At 44.1% G+C, this 26,196-nt stretch overlaps 1 protein-coding gene across 1 annotated transcript; it reads left to right on the top strand.

The window, feature by feature from the left end:
• The first annotated feature begins 3,285 nt into the window (after positions 1–3,285).
• On the top strand, positions 3,286–15,001 carry LOC311126262 (tripartite motif-containing protein 16-like). The gene is made up of 6 exons (XM_084200274.1): positions 3,286–3,982; positions 4,407–4,502; positions 12,547–12,780; positions 12,941–13,100; positions 13,226–13,285; positions 13,522–15,001. Exons 1-6 carry the CDS (start codon positions 3,386–3,388, stop codon positions 14,034–14,036), a joined length of 1,662 nt encoding a protein of 553 aa, XP_084056400.1. The 5' UTR covers positions 3,286–3,385; the 3' UTR covers positions 14,037–15,001.
• The last annotated feature ends 11,195 nt before the right edge of the window (positions 15,002–26,196 follow it).

Genomic DNA, 26,196 nt, shown 5'->3' with positions numbered 1-26,196 from the left:
TCCTTGAGTTTTGGTGGGCGGCCCTCTCTTGGCAGGTTTGTTGTGGTGCCATATTCTTTCCATCTTTCCATGGATTTAATGGTGCTCAGTGGGATGTACAAATTTTCGGATATTTTTTTATGACCCAACCCTGATCTGTACTTCTCCACAACTTTGTCCCTGACCTGTGTGGAGAGGTTGGTCTTCATGGTGCCGCTTGCTTAGTGGTGTTGCAGACCCCTGGGGCCTTTCAGAACAGTTTTTTCACCTAGTCGGCTCGGGGATTAGAACCAGAGACCTTTCGGTTATTGGCACAACGCTCTTAACCACTAAGCTACCTGCCGCCCACATGGGATAAACAAAACTACAGTCAAAAACACAATAGAACATCTATAAACAGTGTGGGCAAATGTAGTAAGTTATGGAGGTAAGGCAATAAATAGGCCATAGTGCAAAATAATTACAATTTAGTATTAACACTGGAGAGATAGATGTGCAAAAAATTATGTGCAAATAGAGATACTGGGGTGCAAATGAGCAAAATAAATAACAATATGGGGATGAGGTAGTTGGGTGGGCTAATTTCAGATGGGCTGTGTACAGGTGAAGTGATCGGTAAGCTGCTCTGACAACTGATGCTTAAAGTTAGTGAGGGAGATAAGAGTCTCCAGCTTCAGAGATTTTTGCAATTCGTTCCAGTCATTGGCAGCAGAGAACTGGAAGGAATGGCGGCCAAAGGAGGTGTTGGCTTTGGGGATGACCAGTGAGATATACCTGCTGGAGCGCATACTACGGGTGGGTGTTGCTATGGTGATCAATGAGCTAAGATAAGGATTTGCCTAGCAGTGATTTATAGATGACCTGGAGCCAGTGGGTTTGGCGACGAATATGTAGTGAGGGCCAGCCAACGAGAGCGTACAGGTCACAATGGTTGGTAGTATATGGGGCTTTGGAGACAAAACGGATGGCACTGTGATAGACTACATCCAATTTGCTGAGTAGAGTGTTGGAGGCTATTTTGTAAATGACATCGCCGAAGTCAAGGATCGGTAGGATAGTCAGTTTTACGAGGGAATGTTTGGCAGCATGAGTGAAGGAGGCTTTTTTGCGAAATAGGAAGCCGATTCTAGATTTAACTTTGGATTGGAGATGCTTAATGTGAGTCAGGAAGGAGAGTTTACGGCCTAACCAGACACCTAGGTATTTGTAGTAGGTATAAAGCTAGACGCCTCTTCAGGGTTTTGGCAGATCAGTCTAGACAAGGAGAGTACAAGGCTTTGTACTTTCAATACTCCTTTTGGTAGCTAGTCATTTAAAAGGCTCCCGTTTGGTCTCACTTCAGCACCAGAAGTCTTTCACAGGACAGTCCAACAGATATCTGAGAGTGTGTCAGGCACCACAGTGTCCATTGATGATGTGCTAATATGGGCTCAGACTCTTGAAGAGCACAACACCAGGTTGAAAGCAGCACTTGATCTAGTCAGAGTGGCGCAGTGGTCTAAGGCACTGCATTGTGCTAGCTGTGCCACTAGAGATCCTGGTTCGAATCCAGGCTCTGTCGTAGCCGGCCGTGACCGGGAGACCCATGGGGCGGCGCACAATTGGCCCAGCGTCGTCCAGGGTAGGGGAGGGAATGGCCGGCAGGGATGTAGCTCAGTTGGTAGAGCATGGCGTTTGCAATGCCAGGGTTGTGGGTTCGATTCCCACAGGGGGACAGTATAAAAAAATTATAATAATGTATGCACTCACTAACTGTAAGTCGCTCTGGATAAGGGCGTCTGCTAAATGACTAAAATGTAAAATAATGGGCTAAAGCTAAATGCAGACAAATGGGAATTCAGAAAGACAGAAATAACCTTCTTGTGTGAAAAACTAACATGTGAAGGTGTTCAGACAGACCAGAGCAAAGTGACCGCCATCAAGAACATGCCACTGCCTACCGATCAAGAGGACGTACAAAGGTTCTTAGGGATGGTTAACTATGTGGGCTAATGTGTACCTAATCTGGCAACTCACACTAGTCAGATGAGAAGTCTACTGTGTAAAACTACAGATTGGTGTTGGAACAGTAATCATCAGAAAGAGTTTTGAGGAGCTCAAGGCATTGATCATGCCTGCTCCAGTACTTTGGTTCTATGATAAAAAGCTCAAAACCTAAATCTCAGCAGATGAAAGTAATGATGGACTGTCGTTGCTCTTTGCTTATTTGAGCTCTTCTTGCCATAATATGGACTTGGTCTTTTACCAAATAGGGCTATCTTCTGTATACCACCCCTCCCTTGTCACAACACAACTGATTGGCTCAAACGCATTAAGAAGGAAAGAAATTCCACAAATTAACTTTTAAGAAGGAACACCTGTTATTTGAAATGCATTCCAGGTGACTACCTCATGAAGCTGGTTGAGAGAATGCCAAGAGTGTGCAAATCTATCATCAAGGCAAAGGGTGGCTATTTGAAGAATCTCAAATATAAAATATATTTTGATTTGTTTAACACTTATTTGGTTACTACATGATTCCATATGTGTTATTTCATAGTTTTGATGTCTTCACTGTTATTCTACAATGTAGAAAATAGTACAAATAAAGAAAAACCCTTGAATGAGTAGGTGTTCTAAAACTGCCTTATTGCTATTAACGTACCAACGTAATTAGAGCAGTAAAATAAATGTTTTGTATACGGTCTGATATACCACGGCTGTCGGCCAATCAGCATTCAGGGCTTGAACTACCCAGTTTATAAATATATTTACACTCCAGACTCCTACGTTGCTCGTCCTAATATTTATATATTTCTTAATTCCATTCCTTTACTTTTTAGATGTGTGTATTGTTAGTTATTACTGCACTGTTGGAGCCAGGAACACAAGCATTTCGCTACACCTGCAATAACATCTGCTAAATATGTGTATGCGACCAATAATTTGATTTGATTTTTGAAAGTGTTACATCATTCTCAATCCACGTTGCGTTGTGCCTAAGAACAGCCCTTAGCTGTGGTATTGTATATTGGCCATATACCACACCTCCTCAGGCCTTATTGCTTAAGTAGAACACATTAGTGTATTATAAGGCATTATAAAGGTCATTCAAATAATTATACATATGTTCTTCATAGAAACTGTTATCCTTTATATATTCTAACTCACATTTTAAGATTCATTATTTCATTTGTTCCAAGTTAAGGACTGTAACCTAGGAACAAAACTATTTGTCTCCCTCTTCCTGTTGCATGCAGTTCCTCTCTCTCTTCCTCCATTCCTCTAACCCCTCCCTCCCTCCTTTTAACCCCACCCCTCTGGCAGAACCAGGAAGTCCCTCCCCTCCACAAACTCTCTTCTGAGGAAACGAAACTGATCTGAGTCTCTGTGTCGTCTGTCTGTGTGAGAGTGAACAACCGTCCAAATGGCTCAGCAGGGAGTACTGCTCGACCAGGACCAGTTATGTTGTTCTGTCTGTCTGGATCTACTGAAGGAGCCGGTCACCATCCCCTGTGGACACAGTTACTGTAGAAGCTGTATTGAGGGCTGCTGGGATCAGGATGTTCTGAAAGGGGTCTATAGCTGTCCTCAGTGCAGAGAGACCTTCACTCCAAGGCCTAATCTGAGGAAAAATAACATGTTGGCTGAGTTGGTGGAGAAACTGAAGAAGACAGGACTCCAGGCTGCTCCCCATCCTGCTCTGTGCTATGCTGGACCTGGAGATGTGGCGTGTGATTTCTGCACTGGGACCAGAAAGCAGAAAGCCCTCATGTCCTGTCTGGCGTGTCTGGCCTCTTACTGTGAGACACACCTCCAACCTCACTACGAATCTCCTGCTTTCAAGAAGCACAAGCTGGTCAAAGCCACCGCACAACTACAGGAGAAGATCTGCTCTCATCATGACAAACTGCTGGAGGTTTACTGTCGTACCGATCAGCAGTGTATCTGTTATCAGTGTGTGATGGATGAACATAAAGGCCATGAAACAGTGTCAGCTGCAGCAGAGAGGACTGAGAAACAGGTAAGACCAGAACTACTTGTTGGTGACTGTCTGATAAACAAATAATTAAAGATACAGTAGGAACTAAGGATGTTTGAATATGAGATCATTCAAATGAAATCAATCCACGGCAGAACAAATATGAACACAAACCTTGAGTATATTGGGTTTGCTCCCAATGTATCACCATTTTCTGAAGTCAAACACTATTATCATTCCGAATGCCCTTTTAGGAGTTCAAAGTTCAGTCTCAACCCCTTGATACATGTACGTCTACCATAAAAACTATAATCATTCACATAGCAACATAGAAAATGTCATATGGTAAAGGGACTTCCTCAAGATTTTAGACCTTCCTCTCTATGGGCCCTATGTCACGTTACTATACTATTGATCTACTGGAAATATAAAGCTTGATAGCTCATTGAAGAGTGATTCTCCACAGAGGCAGCTGGGGATGAGTCAGCAGAACGTCCAGCAGAGATTCCAGGAGAGAGAGAAGGAGCTGAAGGAGCTCCAACAGGCTGTGGAGTCTCTCAAGGTGAGTATTGTTGACCAGAGGAGACACACCATTTCACATCTCTCCTCCAGTCAGAGAGAGAGAGATGCCCCTATCCAATCCCACTGGCTCCACTGTTGGGAACAGGCTGTCTGGACCCCTTTCAGAGAATAGACTGCTTAATGTAACCGACGGGATATGAACCAGGTCTACCGCAGGAGAAACCAACATCTTGACCGTTACACCAAGAGGACATTCCCTATTGGGCTGAGGGCCGACACTGATTTTTAAGTCGCAGGCGGGGCTACTTCATCACATAACCATGAGTAACCATGACTGACTCATGTCCCCTATACATTAACATGGAGCCCTCTCTCTCTCTCTCTCTCTCTCTCTCAATTCAAATCAATTCAAATGGCTTTATTGGCATGGGAAACATATGTTTACATTGCCAAAGCAAGTGAAATAGATAATAAACAAAAGTGAAATAAACATTCAGAAATGAACAGTAAACATTGCACTCACAAAATGTTCAAAGGAATAGAGACATTTCACATGTTATAATTCAAGTGAAAACAGAGTGAGCCATTCGCCAGACTGAGTTCTGGAGGTGAAATGGAAATGAATGAGGGAGAGTTAAGTGAGGTAGAAGGTGTGGTGAAGAGCTCGGAACCAGAGCCTGGCATCAATGGACATGATAAAGAAGAATCTGGTGCAGTAGGAGTTACATTTTTGTAGAAAGTGGATCCATACCTTTTGGCAGATCCATTTGTGGTTTAAGGTTTGTGGGAAAGGAGTTGGGTGCAGTTGAATCAGTGAAGGTAACCTGTAGTGGACTTGTGATATTTGTTTGTGTTTCTTCTGACCAGAGGGAGTGGGCGCTCCGTGTCACGCAACTTGGGTCAAGATCTGTTTCTTGCTTTGCTCTTAGGAACAGGGCACCATTGAAAGGAGTGATTTCTGGGGTAGCGTTAAGTGTAGAAGTGGAGCAATTAAGGTTGAAGACTGCTGGTGTTTGTGATTCCCGCCGTTTGGTGCAACGCAGACCTGGTGGTGAGCGTGGTGAAACAGAGGAGTCACTGTCAGTCCTTTTGAGTTATGAGTCTTTACCCAACAAAGTCATGGTAGGATATATCAGTTATCCTGTTAGAGCTTTTGTGGTGAATCCACTGCTCTGATTCAGGGGCAACGTTTATGGTCATTTTGCAGCAGTTTGTAGGAGGGAGATTCCAAGATGTGGGAAGTGTGCAGGAGGGCATGGGATAGAGGATTGTGTAGTTTCGGTGGATAAAGTTGTGTGTGTCAACTGTTGGGATGCCCATGTTGCTGGGGATCTGAAGTGTCCGGTGCGAGATTGGCAGGTTGAGGTGCCTAGAGTCAGAGTAGTGCAGAAGGTGTCGTATGCTGAGACAGTGAAGAAAGTAGAGGAGGATGGGTCAAGGGTGAGAGATCCTGAGAGGATCCCTGTGAGTAGAAGATCTGTGCCAGCACAGAGGGATAGGCCAACGAGTGATATATGCTTCAGTAAAGTTTGCTTCTTAGCGTTCATAGCAATGGTTATCAACTGTACCGCAGAAATGGAACGTAAATCACAGAAAATAGATGTTGTGGTGGCAGCTGCAGAGAAGTATTTGGGCATACAAGATTAGACTTCAGAGGAGTTACAGGGTTTGTTAAGGGTTGCTGTCCCGTCCTCCCAGGCCGTTGGCATTGTGCAGGAACAGATAGGGTCAAAGTAGTGGAATGGGGTAGTGGGTATTTAATGAGTGTAGGGTTAGTTGGAAGGGTGTTTTTTGTATTATTATAATTTCCCCTTTTCCCATTTTGTATAACAAAGTATAATGGATTTATATTATAGTCTTGTTGGGGGCGTTAATGCAACATATTGGATGCCAACCGCCGTTAAACTCCAAAGAAGGAGAACCATTATATTATGGCTATGTACAGTGTTGTAACGATGTCTCTGTCTCTCTCATTCATTAACTTTCGCGGTAGTTGGTTGTGTGGGTCTCTGGTTATGAATAGGGTGCTGACAGACAATCGTTGATAGATATTTATAGAGCTCTGATCAGGACGCCAATTGATTACTGGTGTACAGTTTATGGAACAGAGGTAAAGACTTGGCTTCAGAAGCTGGACAGAATCCAGTATATAGCTTTAAGGATATGTATTGGTGCATTTAAATCAACATCTGTATGTTCCTTACTGGTGGAGGCAGGAGAGATGCCTTTGGATATACAGCTTAAAAAATGGTCATTATCTTATTGGGTTGAAAGGCTGTGAGGTTGAGAATCCCACTGCTACTGTTCTAGATGACTGTTGGGAATATACTAGTAGACAAGGCAGTGGTTTTGGTTGGACAGTTGGAAAGCTTGCTGATGAAAGTGGTTTGAGGGAGTTGGAGGTTGGCCCTTCTGTGTTGATAGGGGATGTTCCTCCATGGTTACTCCCAGACCCTGTTGTTGATCTAACCTTGGTAGAGTAAAGGACAGATTGGTCAGAAGTCAGTGATATAGTGAAACTGGTTGAAAATTACATTGGTAGAAGTTTTTATACTTTTTTACTGCTTTTCACAGATGGATCCAAGGACCCAGATAGTGGGCTCACAGGAGCAGGCGTTTACGTTCCTGAATTTGATGTGCAGATATGTAGAAGACTAACAGATGAACTGTCAGTATACTCAGTTGAACTGTTGGTGATAATAGTTGCCCTCCAGTGGGTGAGATTGCGCTTAGGACATTGTACATTGAACTCGTCATTACATCTGGTTGGCAAGCATGTGAATGGTTTGTGTCTGGGGGGTACGGTCGATGAAACGGTGGAGCATGTGTTGTTATATTGTTGTAAGTATGTTGAACAGAGGGAAAGATTGAAGTGTAGGGTCATTGAGGTTGGACGGGGTTGGGGGGGTTTGGAAGGGATTTTGGGGATGGGGGAGGGTCTATTAGAAGTTAGTAGGGCTCTTCTTTATTTTCTCAGAAGTACTGAGTTAAGTAGGAGGATTTAGAAATGTTGGAAACCGTGATTGACCACACACTCCAGCACAGTAGGTGGCGGCATGCACCTTTAACGTTGGTTTGTGGACCGCCATTATATCATAGAAGAAGAAGTTGGTTGCGTGAGAGATTTGTGGTTCGTGAGGAGGGCTACTATTCTTTTTTCTTTTGGTTCTTGCGTATTTTCAGAATTTATTTTCTCATGGTGGAGGGTTTGTTTATTGGTTTCCACTGTTTATCGTTTAGAGTTGAGGGGGGGGGGGGAGTAGGGGTAGTTTGTTAGGGCGGCGTGATGGCCTCAACCGAGTGGAGAAGAAACGCTGTCGCTTCGGGTGCGTTCCGGAGAAAGGTGTGGAGGAAGTTTTGCTCATGGTCGGCGAACAGGTTGGAGCGGAACATCTGCACTCTGCATCCAGAATGAACAAGGCGGTGGTTGTGTTAATGGTTTTCGTGTGCTCTCGGCTGGGTGCCAAGCGGAATCCGTTAAACATGTCTCTTTACGTAGACAAGTGTTTGTTTCTTAACAAACTTCAAGGTTACACAGGGGAGGGGTGGAACACAGGGTTTGCTAGCACAGATAGTTTTCGGTGTTTCTAGTGTGGGGATCATCAGTTATAGGCTACAAGCAGCAATATGATTGATAGGTAGGACAGGTATTGAACCCAAATAATCCCTTCCTTACATGCGCTAACCTCAACCTTAGTAAACATGCATTATAAAAACCTTCTATATAAAATTATCTCATATTGGGAGTAAATAGCCTCTGAATAGAAAAGAAAAAACACTGCATCTTCCAGCCCACCAATAAATTACATAATGCAACCGTCGCGGTTAGCATATTTACCTCAACATGCCCCTCGCTTGCGTGAGAAGGCAGAGTGCTCGATGCTGGTTGATGAATTTGACAATTAATGTACTAGGAAAATACGTTTTTGTCGACCAGAGGTGACTGAATTAATGTTCAGGCGTATTGATAATCATTATAGTAATGAAGTATAATTTCAAAACATGACCATAAAAACAGGTAATAATAAACATGAATCATCATTATATTACTTCACAGTAATGTGTTTTCAGTCCTTCCTCTTGCGTTAGCAGTGTGGAAAGGGACAGTAAAAAGCTCAGGCAGGAGTTTTCCTGTGAGGTGGAGTGGTGGTGTTTCCAGGGCGAGAACTAAACTAATCTTCTGAAATGTCATTCATGGTCTTATGCTGCCATCTATTGGAATTATTAAGCAACTGCAGTAGTACCGAATAAAGTGTTTTTCCTTACTAATCCGTACTAAAATAGTGATTACTCAGAATTGCAAAAAAAATGGCAGGGGTACCAGGAGGGAGGAGAGTACATTTTTTACATTTTAGTCATTTAGCAGATGCTCTTATCCAGAGCGACTTACAGATAGTGAGTGCATACATTTTCATACTGTCCCCCCATGGGAAACGAACCCACAACCCTGGTGTTGCAAGCGCCATGCTCTACCAACTGAGCTACACGGTAGTAGTGCATGGCCAAGTGGTGGTGCGCAGGCCGTGGAGAAAGCGGTGGTGGGGAGGGTTGCAGCTGGGCTACATGAGCTGAGGCAGGTTTCTGTAGTAACAGAGACTCTGGTGGGCGAAGGCTTGGTGGGCTCATCCCAGGAAATATTGCCTGTCATTGGGGAAGAGGCTCTGATCAGGGGGGAAGTGCAGGGGGGCAGAAACTGGGGAGGAGGAGGACGGTACCGTGCCAATGGAGGAGGAGGAAGAAGGGGGAGGTGAGTCTGCGGGAGCGGAGGACAAGGCGTCTCGTTTTCAGACGGCTCATTGGATCCAGAGCTGACAGACAGTCAGGCTGAGGGCCCAGTATATACGGTGAGAGAACTTTCTAGGTTCCTGATGTAGACTAAAGGGGAAAAAGAAGGTTCTGCTGGAGTCTTATTTGATTGATCCTGGAAGGTTTGTACGGTCAGTACAACATGTGATGAAGAATGAGGGGTTTAGTGTCCTCTCACCCAGGAAGCGGTATAGGCTGAGAAAATGGGTAATGGGTTCTAAAGGGCATGTCTTCAGAATCTGCTTAAATTGATGTTTTTTTCTGGCATGGCGGCTTTATGGGCTTCTCTACTGGTTTCTGATTGTGGTGATTTCCCTCCCACCTCTTATGGAGATTTCACGGTTAGACTTCCTTAACATGAACGGCGGCAAAGACTGGGGGAATATGTCAAACCAAAACATTTAAATGCCATGGCAGAAATCTTAGTGCAGGGGTAGCAAAAGAGGTGTGTAAGGGTAGGTTGTTAGTGTTTAGAGCCCAAATAATGACCTTGTGTTTTCTTTCATAAATGTGTCTGCACCTGGTCCTCTGTAGCTCAGCTGGTAGAGCACAGCACTTGTAACGCCAGGGTAGTGGGTTCGATCCCCGGGACCACCCATACACAAAATGGCACATTATATTATATTATAGTACAGGGCTCAGTTCTCTGTTTCACCAGAGGGGTTGGAAAAACAGAGTGGGGAAACCAAGAAAATCTCTTTTTTTACGTTTGTCTGATGGGCGGGTAACTTCTGTTGTGGGGAGATGAGGGAGCCTGATGGGTGGGTAACTTCTGTTGTGGGGGAGATGAGGGAGCCTGATTGGTGGGTAACTTCTGTTGTGGGGGAGATGAGGGAGCCTGATGGGTGGGTAACTTCTGTTGTGGGGAGATGAGGGAGCCTGATGGGTGGGTAACTTCTGTTGTGTGGGAGATGAGGGAGCCTGATGGGTGGGTAACTTCTGTTGTGGGGAGATGAGGGAGCCTGATGGGTGGGTAACTTCTGTTGTGGGGGAGATGAGGGAGCCTGATGGGTGGGTAACTTCTGTTGTGAGGAGATGAGGCTGTGGAGTTGTACTCTGATTTATAGAGGGCAGAACTCTGTGGTCCTCTGTAGCTCAATTGGTAGAGCATGGCGCTTGTAATGCCAGGGTAGTGGGTTCGATCCCCGGGACCACCCATATGTAAAAGTGTATGCACATGACTGTAAGTCGCTTTGGATAAAAGCGTCTGCTAAATGGCATATTATTATTATCCTGGGTTTTCTCAGGTTCTGCTCACAGACCTTTCCAAACTCTCTCTGTCACAGATAAATCAAATATACATTTCCCTGGCCTTTCACAAACTCTCAGCTGCTGTCTCTCAGACGGTCTGCCTCTGGATTTTTATAAAAAGTTCTGGGGAATTATTTTACAGTGCATCGGGGTGGGGGAGCTGTCGCTAAGCTGTAGACGGGAGGCTTTGACTCTCCTGCCCAAACAAGTAGATTTGAGCGACTTAAAGAACTGGAGGCCTGTGGCATTGCTCTGTTTGGACTATAAGGTCTTTACCAAGGTCCTCGTTAACAGACTCAAGTCCCACCTGAACTCTATTGTACACAAGGACCAAACGTACTGTGTACCAGGACGCTCAATCACAAACAATCTGTTCATAATCAGGAGAAAGCCTTTGATAGGGTGGACCATGAATATCTGTTTAATGTGTTGTTTTGGTTGTGGGGAGAATTATGTGGCCTGTGTTCAAATGTTGTACGCTGGGGCTTCATGTATGGTCAAGGTGGGGGGAGGGCTCAGTAGGCCAGTCTGGGTAGGGAGGGGCATTCACCAGGGATGCCCTCTGTCAGGGCAGCTATACACTCTTGTTATTGAGCCCTTTCTGGTCCTGCTACGCAGGAGGCTACAGGGAGTCTGGGAGCCAGGCATAGGGTTGTGGACAAGCAGTGTCAGAATACGCTGATGACGTCTGTGTTGGTTAGGGATGAGCAGAACATACAGGCCCTGGAGAATAGTTTGAGGGTGTACGAGGGGGCGTCTTCTGCTTAGGTAAACTGGGGCAAGAGTGAGGCTCTGTTATGTGGGGCATGGAGGGACAGGGCACCTCCGCAGCTTCCAGGGGGGTTGCAGTGGGGCTAAGAGTGGCTCAAGATGCTTGGGGTGTATCTGGGCTCGGAGGGTTGGGATAGGAAGAACTGGGAAGGAGTGTCACAAGCGGTGGTGTCGAGGCTGACGAACTGGAGGTGGCTCATCTCCCAAGTGGCATACAGAGGGACGGTGCTGATCATCAACAACTTGGTGGCATCCTCTCTATGGCTTAAATTGGCCATTCTCAACGCCCCCGGTGGTCTGCTTGTGGACCTGCAGCGCAAGTTAGTAAATTTTTTCTGGTCAGGGTGGCAGCGTTCTGACTCAGCAGCACAGAGGCTACTGTACCGTACGGAGGTGGGCTGGAGGGAACCAGCATGTGCTCTGTTGAGGAGGGCTGGTGGTTTGGGGCTGGATCAGCAGCTCTTCATCATGCGGCAGGAGAGACTCAATACAGCAGGGGTCTCTGATTTCTATGCTGCAGTACTTAGGGCTGGAGCAGCCTGAGGAGGGGCCACCACCGTTTCCACAACTGCAAGGGACAGCAGAGACTGGGGACTGGCAGGAGAGTCCGGAGGACTTACTGACTTTTAACACTCTGAGCCTGGGGGAGTTTGAGGAGGTGGGGGGTAAGGTGCTGTACACCCTCAGTGTCAAGGTTAGACACATCAGGAGCTTAGCGGGAGTGAAGGGGCATCAGTGGCAGGGGCTTGTGGGGGCTGAGAGCATGGCAGGGTATAGGTGGAGGGTGCTCTATAAGCTCCCAGTGCTGGAAAGGTCAAGGGTCCCTATTACATGGAGCCCTGGACACCAATAGCTGGTTGGCTCGGGTTGACCTGGGAGTTGGGGAGGGGTGTCTGTTTTCTGCAATGACAGACTGTTCATCATGTTTTTTCTGTGTTGCCAGGGTAATGCCATTACTGTTGACGCCTTAGGGTTGTGTTTGAGTTGTACAAAATGATCAACAGTGTGGAGATGTTTCAGGAGGTATGGGGGCTCAGGGGGGCTGTCTGTACGGCTGGAGAGGAGGGGTTGGATGGACGGTTGGAATGTGGTGCTGGATGGTGTATTGTACTGTGGTGTTGGGTACTGGATAATGTGATTGTGTGGAGGTTGTGGTGGCACGCAATGTGTTTTTAGGAGGGGGGGGTGTTAGTGTAATGAGGATGGCTCATTAAAGTAAGACAAGTCAGTCTCTCTCTCTCTCTCTCTCTTAACAGCGCTCTGCACAGGCAGCAGTGAAGGACAGTGATAAGATCTTTACCGAGCTGATCCGCTCCATTAAGAGAAGGCGCTCTGAGGTGAAGGAGCTGATCAGAGCCCAAGAGAAGGCTCAAGTGAGTCAAGCTGAAGGACTCCTGGAGCAACTGGAGCAGGAGATAGCTGAGCTGAGGAAGAGAAGTACTGAGCTGGAGCAGCTCTCACACACAGAGGATCACATCCATTTCCTCCAGGTAACTAAACTGCCTTGATACATGTGATATGAAACTAAAACTCAATGTGAAACTCTCAATCATTTGGTTCTGTTCTCTCTCTCTCTCTCTCTCTCTCTCTCTCTCTCTCTCTCTCTCTCTCTCTCTCTCTCTCTCTCTCTCTCTCTGTCTCTCTCTCCAGAGTTATCAGTCTCTCTCCAGTACCAGTGTATCTTCAGACTTACCCAGCATCGTTGTCCGTCCTCTTCAGTACTTTGGAGATGTGAGTAAGACTGTGTCTGAACTGAGAGAGAAACTAGAAGACGTCCTTAAAGGAGAATGGACCAAGATCTCCACTACAGGTGTGTTGACAATAATAAGAACATCAACTTTAGACCATTGAAAGTTCCCTACTAGTCATATACATGTGGAATATGGTATGATGATAACATTCCCTCTCTCTGTGAATGTGTTTGTGTGTCTGTAGTGAATATAGTGGATGTTGTACTGCCTCCAGAGCCCAAGACCAGAGAACAGTTCTTACAATGTGAGTCTCTTTATTCTGAAGTAACTAACAGTCTCTTTTTACTGACACTCCTAACAATCCCTCTAGAAATATATAGCAATAGTAGATCTAATCAAAGACTGGGTATCTATCTGACTCCTCATATTTCTCTGATTTGATCTCTGCTGTGCTCTAATCAAAGACAGGGTAGATACAGTATCTGACTTAACTTATTGTTCTAACTCCCCTCATTGGTCTCTGCTCTGCTCTTCTCCCAGATTCCTGTCAGCTCACACTGGACCCAAACACAGCACACACACACCTCTCTCTGTCTGAAGGGAACAGAAAGGTGACCTATACAGGCCAAGTCCAACGATATCCTGATCATCCAGACAGATTCACAAACTACTTGATGGTTCTGTGTAGAGAGGGTCTGTCTGGACGCTGTTACTGGGAGGTGGAGTGGAGTGGGGAGTTGGTTGTTACAGCAGTCTCATATAAAGACATCAGCAGAACAGAGACAGATGGTGGATTTGGATACAATGACAAGTCCTGGAGTTTACACTACTATAGTGGTGGTTATTGGTTCAGACACAATAATGTTGAGACTAAAGTATCAGGCCCTCAGTCCTCCAGAGTAGGAGTGGACCTGGATCACAAGGCAGGTACTCTGTCCTTCTACAGTGTCTCTGACACAATGACCCTCCTCCACAGAGGCCAGACCACATTCACTCAGCCCCTCTATCCTGGGTTTAATCTCTATAATGGTACTGCTGAGCTGGTTAAACTGTAGTAGGGTCCACATAGATACTAGTCATGCTGGTGCAGTCTATAGCTGAGCTGGTTAAACTGTAGTAGGGTCCACATAGATACTAGTCATGCTGGTGCAGTCTATAGCTGAGCTGGTTAAACTTTAGTAGGGTCCACATAGATACTAGTCATGCTGGTGTAGTCTATAGCTGAGCTGGTTAAACTGTAGTAGGGTCCACATAGATGCTAGTCATGCTGGTGGTGATGGTCCCCAGATGTGATGATTCATTCTGCGCTGTTTTATGTAAAATGATTTGACTGATTTGAACCTCAGAAGATGTTAAGAATTAAAATGTAATGCATTCATATATATTTAAGTGCAATGTTTTTCTCTTGTACATTCACATTAATCATGATGTATGTTTCTGATGTGTATTGGTTGGCATTCAGAACCATTGATATGTTTTCTCAATTGGTTCTCTGTCTCTATGTAATTTTCCTCAGTATCATTGAACAGCTTGTAGGCTCGGCCCAATTGATGTGTTCTCTGTCACCTGGAGCTGCATGGAAAATGGTCCAGGAACAAAAGGACAATTCCCAAGGACTAGTCAGCCCACTACAAGCTGAAATAACTTACTTTCTACTTAAACTATATGGGCCGGTTTCCCGGACACAGATTAAGCCTAGTCCTAGACTAAAAAGCATGTTCAATGGAGATATCCGGGAAACCGGCCCTAAATTTGGCAACTTTTATTCTCCCATACTGCTCCGTCAAGCAACATTAAACCTGTCCATCAGGTGGTGCTATTAACCAAACAATATAAACAGCAGACATCTTGACTTGTCACTCAGTATATCAGTAATGTTCAGAATTGTACTTTAATATCACTGGAGATTGATGGTCTTTTTAATCCACTACCCAGAGTCAGGAACAGATGAAGTTAGGTCTGCTACTGTTCAGTTATTAAATATGATTCATGGTGATGGGAAATAAAAAATCCATCTAGTAGTAGTTTTCCTTTGCTATTTATTCCAAGGTGTGTCTTTAACTTGTAAATGGATTGTGTTGAAGCTGGCATGTGGTGTGGATGATAGAATAGAGTGAATAGAGGAGAGAAGAGAGGAGGAGAGGAGAACATCATATAGAAGACAGATAAGATAGAGAGACAATTCATACCCAGGGGAGTTACTGACTCTGGCCCAAATGACACCCTGTTCCCTACGTAGTGCACTAGGCTACTTCTGATCAGATCTAAAGTAGTGCACTACATAGGGAATAGGGTGGAGATTTGCTCACTGTCATTAGAATGAACATTTCCATACAGGAGTTACTGTCTCTGTCCCAAATCACTCCCTGTTCCCTACGTAGTGCACTAGGCTTCTTCTGACCAGATCTAAAGTAGTCTTCTAGATTTTACATGTTTTCTCCCTGTCGTTAGAAAATGACAATATGGTAATGACTTTAGTGGTTTCCTCCCCCTTTGTTTTTATTGGTTGTGTGTTATGTGTGTTGTTGTGTTAGGTTTTCCCCCTGTGTTCCTAATGGAAAATCCATTAACAATGAATCACAAACAAATTATATTCCAGTTGTGTTTAGACAACTTCATGGCTGACATCCCCCAGTTCTGTTAAGACCTATTGAACTGGGTCACATTCTAAATGGTCACTTGTATTGATAGTCCATACTGGGCCTAACTGGGGTTAACCATACTGGAGGGTTTCTTTCTACACACATATTCCCTCATCTCCAGAACTTTACCTGATGTCCTCTCTCTCTCTCTCTCTCTCTCTCTCTGTCTCTCTCTCTCTCTCTCTCTCTCTCTGTCTCTGTCTCTGTCTCTGTCTCTGTCTCTGTCTCTGTCTCTCTCTCTCTCTCTGCCTCTCTCTCTCTCTCTCTCTCTCTCTCTCTCTCTCTCTCTCTCTCTCTCTCTCTCTCTCTCTCTCTCTCTGTCTCTGTCTCTGTCTCTCTGCCTCTCTCTCTCTCTCTCTCTGCCTCTCTCTCTCTCTCTCTCTCTGCCTCTCTCTCTCTCTCTGCCTCTCTCTCTCTCTCTCTCTCTCTCTCTCTCTCTCATTTAAAGACTACCAGGTGAACGCATAACCTACCACGTGCCCGTAGCCAAACACGTCTTTAAATGACCAGTGGGGTCGAATCCGGGTGGGGGGGTGTGATAACTGCCTGAATGGAGGTGAAGCTTCACTTAATCTACTTTGAAGCAGAAAAAAAAATATCTCTCTCGGGGCGAACCCATTCCAGGTATTTGCAGGGCGCCCTGCCCTTCACAAAGAAAAGAGAACTCTCCCCGGGGCTCCCGCCAGCTTCTCCGGGATCGGTCGCGTTACCGCACTGGACGCCTCGCGGCGCCCGTCTCCGCCACTCCGGATTCGGGGATCTGAACCCGACTCCCTTTCGATCGGCCGGGGGCGACGGAGGCCATCGCCCCTCCCTTCCGAACGGCGTTCGCCATCCAAGATCTGCACCCGCGGCGGCTCCACCCGGGCCCGCGCCCTAGGCTTCCGTGCTGGGAGGGTGGTGACCTGGGGGATCTGAGATACTGGAATGCATCAAAATATATATATCCTTTATGATAAAGCATTGCATTCATATCATCACATTTGGGTAGTGGCATAGAGCAGTAGAGTAGAGGCACTTCCAGAAGTTGAACACATGGGGGACATTTTTAGTAGCATAATGGCCGAGAAAATGTTGGCCTTTTACAACCGCATTTCATGCAATTCTATGTCATTTTACATGACGAGACTTTGGTAGAGTATTTGTTAATACCACACAAATGATGGAAATGGCAGGCTACACTGACAAACTGAGAATCAGAGATCAATAAAAACGACCTTGTCTTGAATCCATCAATAGCCTAGGCCTAGGTGTGTGGAGACACATATTGTAGGCTACAATATGAGGAGGAAATTATAGTCCTAAAAATGCTTTCCAGTTTCACTGACTCACCCAATGATGCACAGCTCCCTCACTGGTGATGGCCGATGCACTCGTGCCAAAAGCCTATCTCTCTCTCTCTCTTTTGTAAAACAATATTTGGAAGTTGATCCAATATTTTGGTGGCCTCCAGCATAGAGTCTAAATAAATGATGAAGTGCAACGCTTGAGAGATGAGAGTTCAGGCTCCTGTCTATCAGAGCAGAGAGAGAGGGTTAGATCATAGAAAGTGAATCTCATTCTAGTTACATTTGAAGTCGGAAGTTTACATACACCTTAGCCAAATACATTTCAACTCAGTTTATCAGAGCAGAGAGCGAGAGAGATCGTAGAAAGTGAATGTCATTGTCACGACTTCGGCCGATGCTGCCTCTCCTCCTTGTTCGGGCAGGCTTCGGCGTTCGTCGTCACCGGCTTACTAACCACTGCCGCCCCAATCATCATCACAATTGTCTTGTCTTGTCAATCACACACACCTGGTTCCTATCCCCTAATTAGTCAGTGTATAAGTGTTCCCTCTACCCCCTTGTCCTTGTGGGGGATAGTTAATTGTGAGAGTAGTGTAGCTCGGTGGAGCTACTCATAACATTGGGTTGCCAGGGTAGATTTCCCCCCTGTGCCTATGTATTATTGGATTCCGTTACAGTGTATTTGCCAGGGATGTTAGTTTGCCCTGTGCCTGTTTCGTTGATCGCTATTGGAGCGCATTTGTGTGTCAACGTAGGAATAAACTCTGTATTCGGTGATTAACCTCCTGCGCCTGACTCCTTCCACCACACTCATCACAGTCATTCTAGTTATGTGAGAGATACAGGCGTGCTTCTCACACAGCCACCGTCACGCGTCGGCCACGCGTTGGTCTCCAACATATACTATGCCCACATACTCTAGTGTAGCTGTGGGGCTTACAAGTCTGAATTTCTTACAGCCTAATTTTCAAGACATCAATGTACAGCAACATTTTTAGGTGTCACTGCAGAACACCCTCCAAATGCATATGAACACATACTCAGAGGTGGGGCTTACAAGACTCACATTTCATATACTCAGAGGTGGGGCTTACAATACTCACATTTCATATACTCAGAGGTGGGGCTTACAATACTCACATTTCATATACTCAGAGGTGGGGCTTACAAGACTCACATTTCATATACTCAGAGGTGGGGCTTACAAGACTCACATTTCATATACTCAGAGGTGGGGCTTACAAGACTCACATTTCATATACTCAGAGGTGGGGCTTACAAGACTCACATTTCATATACTCAGAGGTGGGGCTTACAAGACTCACATTTCATATACTTTTCAAGACATCACTGTAGGACAAACATTTGATTTGATATCAGAATATACTTCAAATAAAATAAATCAATGTATGCTACAGCAGAACACATATTATAGTATATAGGCCTCCTGCCTATCTGATAATATGAAGCGCATATTCAGATTAACTTCACAGGACAGAACAAGTTTGTAAAGTTTTCCAGAACCTTCCACAACACGGCCATTTCCTGGTGCGTCTTCTCCTCCCTATCGCTTGTTTTGCTCCTGGTGTCTGTGACACATCTGGGTCCTTTAGCAATCCATGACCTCACATAGGGGACTGGGTTGACAGAAAATATTTTCCAAAATGGTCTCAAATGAGCTGTACTCTCAGGCCCATGGGAGAAAGGGTTTTACTAGGCAGGGAGTGTAGAACAAGATGCATGGAGCTCCAGAGGTCACAAGGTCAATGTGGGCCTGCATGGATGTCAGCAGGGCATGAGGGAGAAGGCCCAAGTGAATAGGTGTGTCTGTGTGAGTGTGTGTGTGAGTGATGTATGTTGTTAAGCTATGGAATTAATGGAATTAATTGTGTCCTACATCACCTGGTATACTCGGCAGCTGGGTAAACACCTCCCGAGTATCATTTCTTACTCGGCAGGATCCGTCCACGTTTTCGGAGGGCTCCTGGCAAGCGGGGAGTCGCCGACCCGCGTTCAATGTGCCGGTCCGCTTAGCGAGTGCGTCCCGCACGCCCCCATGTCTTTTTTTTTTTCATTTTCATATTTTTGAAAAAATAATTTTTCATATTTTTTTTTCTGCTTCAAAGTAGATTAAGTGAAGCTTCACCTCCATTCAGGCAGTTATCACACCCCCCCCCCACCCGGATTCGACCCCACTGGTCATTTAAAGACGTGTTTGGCTACGGGCACGTGGTAAGTTATGCGTTCACCTGGTAGTCGTCTTTTTTTTCATTTTCATATTTATGAAAAAATATATATATTTTTTTTTTTGGTAGTCATTTAGCAGACACTCTTATCCAGAGCGACTTACAGTTAGTGATGCATATTTTCTTCATATTTTTTATTTTTTTAATATATTTTTTTCTAGCTTTATAAAAAAACAAACGGATAAAAACCTGGTTTTCTAATATGTACGGGTTCATGAGGGTTGCCTAATCACACATGTGACATTTTGGAAGGATGTGACCTTTTTAACCCTTCGAAACAGCACCTATGACCACAATGTAAGGCACTTCCGGTTATCACAGGAAGCTGTAATTAAACACATATCCTCATTGGGACAAGCTCTTACAGAATCCTGAGTTTCAGGTCAATCCGTGAAAAACTAAACTTTTTACAGAGGGTTGAATGTAGCGTTTTCACTATCTGCTGGTGGATACATCTAAACCATGTTTAGGGTCAATCTTCCCACTTCCGGTTGCTCCAGGAAGCTTAAACTCAACACAGGTAATCCTTATAGTGGCCTGATGGGTTGACAAAGAAGACAGTTTGATATGGCAATATAAACCCACATAGGCATCAAGTTGAAGTTAGGGCAGCAGGCAATGTATTTCTATGGAAAAGAGTTCACGGTCAACTGTTTGAATAAATGCACCCTGTTTTCACTGTTAAGGATTAATTCCCCATGGTCATGGGTAGGCTTGCACAGATCGGGAGAACCTTAGGAGCGTTCCTGTGGTTGAAATGTTTTTCTATCCTTACCGGATCTAATGCTCTCACCCAAAAGCACCTCAAATTTAAGACCAGGCTTCATTTTGGGCCTTGTCCTGAGACCTTTCTGGATGTCTATATTTTAGCCCAAAAAACGTCAGAGCCTGCTGATCTTCACATATGTTGCTCTTTATATGCCCCCCAACCATAATCTGGAAATATATTAATTTCAGACTTCTGGACATAAAACTTACATATTGTGAAAACCACACACAGACATGTGAAATCCCTTAGCTAGATGAGCCTCAAACATCAGAGCAATGGCCTAGGCGACAACACCTTGGGTGGGCAATTGTCTTCCAAATGAATGTTCATATATAACACGCCATTCTCCAAATCAATATTTCTATATAACATGCCATTCTTCTTGCATTATGCTGTTGGGTCAGGGAGGAGGGAGGTTGCAATGCTGGGAAAAACACCTCCACAGCAGATCAACACAGCATTGCAACATTTTTCGAATGAAAGTAACAGCGCCCTTGGGCACCCCTGTAGTTTATTTTTAGTCATTTAGCGACCCCACTGGTCATTTAAAGACGTGTTTGACTACGGGCACGTGGTAAGTTATGCATTCACCTGGTAGTCGTCTTTTTTTTCATTTTCATATTTATGAAAAAAAAAAAATATATATATATATATTTTTTTTTTAGTCATTTAGCAGACACTCTTATCCAGAGCGACTTACAGTTAGTGATGCATATTTTCTTCATATTTTTTATTTTTTTTTATATATTTTTTTCTAGCTTTATAAAAAAACAAACGGATAAAAACCTGGTTTTCTAATATGTACGGGTTCATGAGGGTTGCCTAATCACACATGTGACATTTTGGAAGGATGTGACCTTTTTAACCCTTCGAAACAGCACCTATGACCACAATGTAAGGCACTTCCGGTTGTCACAGGAAGCTGTAATTAAACACATATCCTCATTGGGACAAGCTCTTACAGAATCCTGAGTTTCAGGTCAATCCGTGATAAACTAAACTTTTTACAGAGGGTTGAATGTAGCGTTTTCACTATCTGCTGGTGGATACATCTAAACCATGTTTAGGGTCAATCTTCCCACTTCCGGTTGCTCCAGGAAGCTTAAACTCAACACAGGTAATCCTTATAGTGGCCTGATGGGTTGACAAAGAAGACAGTTTGATATGGCAATATAAACCCACATAGGCATCAAGTTGAAGTTAGGGCAGCAGGCAATGTATTTCTATGGAAAAGAGTTCACGGTCAACTGTTTGAATAAATGCACCCTGTTTTCACTGTTAAGGATTAATTCCCCATGGTCATGGGTAGGCTTGCACAGATCGGGAGAACCTTAGGAGCGTTCCTGTGGTTGAAATGTTTTTCTATCCTTACCGGATCTAATGCTCTCATCCAAAAGCACCTCAAATTTAAGACCAGGCTTCATTTTGGGCCTTGTCCTGAGACCTTTCTGGATGTCTATATTTTAGCCCAAAAAACGTCAGAGCCTGCTGATCTTCACATATGTTGCTCTTTATATGCCCCCCAACCATAATCTGGAAATATATTAATTTCAGACTTCTGGACATAAAACTTACATATTGTGAAAACCACACACAGACATGTGAAATCCCTTAGCTAGATGAGCCTCAAACATCAGAGCAATGGCCTAGGCGACAACACCTAGGGTGGGCAATTGTCTTCCAAATGAATGTTCATATATAACACTTCATTCTCCAAATCAATATTTCTATATAACATGCCATTCTCCTTGCATTATGCTGTTGGGTCAGGGAGGAGGGAGGTTGCAATGCTGGGAAAAACACCTCCACAGCAGATCAACACAGCATTGCAACATTTTTCGAATGAAAGTAACAGTGCCCTTGGGCACCCCTGTAGTTTATTTTTAGTCATTTAGCGACCCCACTGGTCATTTAAAGACGTGTTTGACTACGGGCACGTGGTAAGTTATGCGTTCACCTGGTAGTCGTCTTTTTTTTCATTTTCATATTTATGAAAAAATGTATATATATATATATATATTTTGGTAGTCATTTAGCAGACACTCTTATCCATAGCGACTTACAGTTAGTGATGCATATTTTCTTCATATTTTTTATTTTTTTATATATATTTTTCTAGCTTTATAAAAAAACAAACGGATAAAAACCTGGTTTTCTAATATGTACGGGTTCATGAGGGTTGCCTAATCACACATGTGACATTTTGGAAGGATGTGACCTTTTTAACCCTTCGAAACAGCACCTATGACCACAATGTAAGGCACTTCCGGTTGTCACAGGAAGCTGTAATTAAACACATATCCTCGTTGGGACAAGCTCTTACAGAATCCTGAGTTTCAGGTCAATCCGTGAAAAACTAAACTTTTTACAGAGGGTTGAATGTAGCGTTTTCACTATCTGCTGGTGGATACATCTAAACCATGTTTAGGGTCAATCTTCCCACTTCCGGTTGCTCCAGGAAGCTTAAACTCAACACAGGTAATCCTTATAGTGGCCTGATGGGTTGACAAAGAAGACAGTTTGATATGGCAATATAAACCCACATAGGCATCAAGTTGAAGTTAGGGCAGCAGGCAATGTATTTCTATATCCCCTGTGGAGGCTGGCCACTCTCTCCCCCTTTCTCCTAGCCTGCTGCACCTCATATGACATTTTGGAAGGATTTAACCTATTTGAAAAAAGTTGAAAGGCAACGTGGATCTACTGTGGTGTAGTTCTTCCCAGCATTGCAACCAAATCAGATTTGTATTACATATTGCCTGGAGTGATTTAAAAAGGAAAGAAAGCTCTAATCTTTACCCAAATGGTCTCAAATTATAGGCCTGATCACCCTGGACCAATGCCTGTTGGTAATTTCAGTAGAACCAAGCAACTCAAGTAGCTATTCAACCTCAAAACTACCTGGTTTTGCTATACATTCAAAACAGCAGTATAATGTGGAATTTTTTGTGGGCATTTAAAAATGACAGAAAATCTTTTCCAAAATGGTCTCAAATGAGCTGTACTCTCAGGCCCATGGGAGAAAGGGTTTTACTAGGCAGGGAGTGTAGAACAAGATGTATGGAGCTCCAGAGGTCACAAGGTCAATGTGGGCCTGCATGGATGTCAGCAGAGCATGAGGGAGAAGGCCCAAGTGAATAGGTGTGTCTGTGTGAGTGTGTGTGTGAGTGATGTATGTTGTTAAGCTATGGAATTAATTGTACAGCATTGGATTGGTGTTGGCATGGGGTAGAGGGAGTTTACATATACCAGTCATTTCCTTTTAAATCCATGAAGGGAAGTGGACAAGTTCACACTTAGAAAGGAGATAATAGTTCCACACCTCATGTGTCCTGATAACTACAGGAATGGAACCATATTGAGGTTGGCTGCTTTCTATACGGTTTGATGGGAGAGAGAGAGAGAGACAGAGACAGAGACAGAGACAGAAACAGAGACAGAGGGAGAGAGAGAGAGAGAGACAGAGACAGAGACAGAGACAGAGACAGAGACAGAGACAGAGAGAGAGAGAGAGAGAGAGAGAGAGAGAGAGAGAGAGAGAGAGAGAGAGAGAGAGAGAGAGAGAGAGAGAGAGAGGACATCAGGTAAAGTTCTGGAGATGAGGGAATATGTGTGCAGAAAGAAACCCTCCAGTATGGTTAACCCCAGTTAGGCCCAGTATGGACTATCAATACAAGTGACCATTTAGAATGTGACCCAGTTCAATGGCTCTTAACAGAACTGGGGGATGTCAGCCATGAAGTTGTCTAAACACAACTGGAATATAATTTGTTTGTGATTCATTGTTAATGGATTTTCCATTAGGAACACAGGGGGAAAACCTAACACAACAACACACATAACACACAACCAATAAAAACACAAAGGGGGAGGAAACCACTAAAGTCATTACCATATTGTCATTTTCTAACGACAGGGAGAAAACATGTAAAATCTAGAAGACTACTTTAGATCTGGTCAGAAGAAGCCTAGTGCACTACGTAGGGAACAGGGAGAGATTTGGGACAGAGACAGTAACTCCTGTATGGAAATCTTCATTCTAATGACAGTGAGCAAATCTCCACCCTATTCCCTATGTAGTGCACTACTTTAGATCTGATCAGAAGTAGCCTAGTGCACTACGTAGGGAACAGGGTGTCATTTGGGCCAGAGTAGGTAACTCCCCTGGGTATGAATTCTCTCTCTATCTTATCTGTCTTCTATATGATGTTCTCCTCTCCTCCTCTCTTCTCTCCTCTATTCACTCTATTCTATCATCCACACCACATGCCAGCTTCAACACAATCCATTTACAAGTTAAAGACACACCTTGGAATAAATAGCAAAGGAAAACTACTACTAGATGGATTTTTTATTTCCCATCACCATGAATCATATTTAATAACTGAACAGTAGCAGACCTAACTTAATCTGTTCCTGACTCTGGGTAGTGGATTAAAAAGACCATCAATCTCCAGTGATATTAAAGTACAATTCTGAACATTACTGATATACTGAGTGGTAAGTCAAGATATGTGCTGGGTTTTTATTGTTTGGTTAATAGCACCACCTGCTGGACAGGTTTAATGTTGCTTGACTGAGCAGTATGGGAGAATAAAAGTTGCCAAATTTAGGGCCGGTTTCCCGGATATCTCCATTGAACATGCTTTTTAGTCTAGGACTAGGCTTAATCTGTGTCGGGGAAACCGGCCCATATAGTTTAAGTAGAAAGTAAGTTATTCCAGCTTGTAGTGGGCTGACTAGTCCTTGGGAATTGTCCTTTTGTTCCTGGACCATTTTCCATGCAGCTCCAGGTGACAGAGAACACATCAATTGGGTCGAGCCTACAAGCTGTTCAATGATACTGAGGAAAATTACATAGAGACAGAGAACCAATTGAGAAAACATATCAATGGTTCTGAATGCCAACCAATACACATCAGAAACATACATCATGATTAATGTGATAGAACCTGCTCTTACCATGAGAAACAGATTCCCCAATCTTCTCCTCCTCTTCTTCATCTTTAATGTTGACATTCAGCTCCAATGTAGGGAATGTCCTCTTGGTGTAACGGTCAAGCTGTTGCTTTCTCCCGCGGTAGACCTGGTTCATATCCCGTCGGTTACATTAAGCGGTCTATTCTCTGAAAATAGTCCAGACAGCATGTACCCAACAGTGAGGTCAGTGGGATTGGAGAGAGTCCCCTCTCCCTCTCTCTGTCAGCTGGGTAAACACCTCCCGAGTATCATTTCTTACTCGGAAGGATCCGTCCACGTTTTCGGAGGGCTCCTGGCAAGCGGGGAGTCGCCGACCCGCGTTCAATGTGCCGGTCCGCTTAGCGAGTGCGTCCCGCACGCCCCCATGTCTTCTTTTTTTTCATTTTCATATTTTTGAAAAAATAATTTTTCATATTTTTTTTTCTGCTTCAAAGTAGATTAAGTGAAGCTTCACCTCCATTCAGGCAGTTATCACACCCCCCCACCCGGATTCGACCCCACTGGTCATTTAAAGACGTGTTTGGCTACGGGCACGTGGTAAGTTATGCGTTCACCTGGTAGTCGTCTTTTTTTTCATTTTCATATTTATGAAAAAATATATATATATATATATTTTGGTAGTCATTTAGCAGACACTCTTATCCAGAGCGACTTACAGTTAGTGATGCATATTTTCTTCATATTTTTTATATTTTTTATATATATTTTTCTAGCTTTATAAAAAAACAAACGGATAAAAACCTGGTTTTCTAATATGTACGGGTTCATGAGGGTTGCCTAATCACACATGTGACATTTTGGAAGGATGTGACCTTTTTAACCCTTCGAAACAGCACCTATGACCACAATGTAAGGCACTTCCGGTTGTCACAGGAAGCTGTAATTAAACACATATCCTCGTTGGGACAAGCTCTTACAGAATCCTGAGTTTCAGGTCAATCCGTGAAAAACTAAACTTTTTACAGAGGGTTGAATGTAGCGTTTTCACTATCTGCTGGTGGATACATCTAAACCATGTTTAGGGTCAATCTTCCCACTTCCGGTTGCTCCAGGAAGCTTAAACTCAACACAGGTAATCCTTATAGTGGCCTGATGGGTTGACAAAGAAGACAGTTTGATATGGCAATATAAACCCACATAGGCATCAAGTTGAAGTTAGGGCAGCAGGCAATGTATTTCTATATCCCCTGTGGAGGCTGGCCACTCTCTCCCCCCTTTCTCCTAGCCTGCTGCACCTCATATGACATTTTGGAAGGATTTAACCTATTTGAAAAAAGTTGAAAGGCAAC

Source organism: Coregonus lavaretus (assembly GCF_964263955.1).
Source record: "Coregonus lavaretus genome assembly, contig: HAP1_SCAFFOLD_1073, whole genome shotgun sequence".
In the NCBI taxonomy this organism is placed as follows: domain Eukaryota; kingdom Metazoa; phylum Chordata; class Actinopteri; order Salmoniformes; family Salmonidae; genus Coregonus; species Coregonus lavaretus.
The sequence above is the reverse complement of the archived record's forward strand: the minus strand, read 5'-3'. Positions and strand labels throughout refer to the sequence as shown.

Excerpts from the sequence above, each read along its gene's own strand:
- LOC311126262 (XM_084200274.1), top strand. The coding sequence starts at position 3,386 with ATGGCTCAGCAGGGAGTACTGCTCGACCAGGACCAGTTATGTTGTTCT. Across the intron at positions 4,503-12,546 it reads AGGCTGTGGAGTCTCTCAAG|CGCTCTGCACAGGCAGCAGT; the intron begins GTGAGTATTGTT and ends CTCTCTTAACAG. Across the intron at positions 13,286-13,521 it reads CAGAGAACAGTTCTTACAAT|ATTCCTGTCAGCTCACACTG; the intron begins GTGAGTCTCTTT and ends CTCTTCTCCCAG.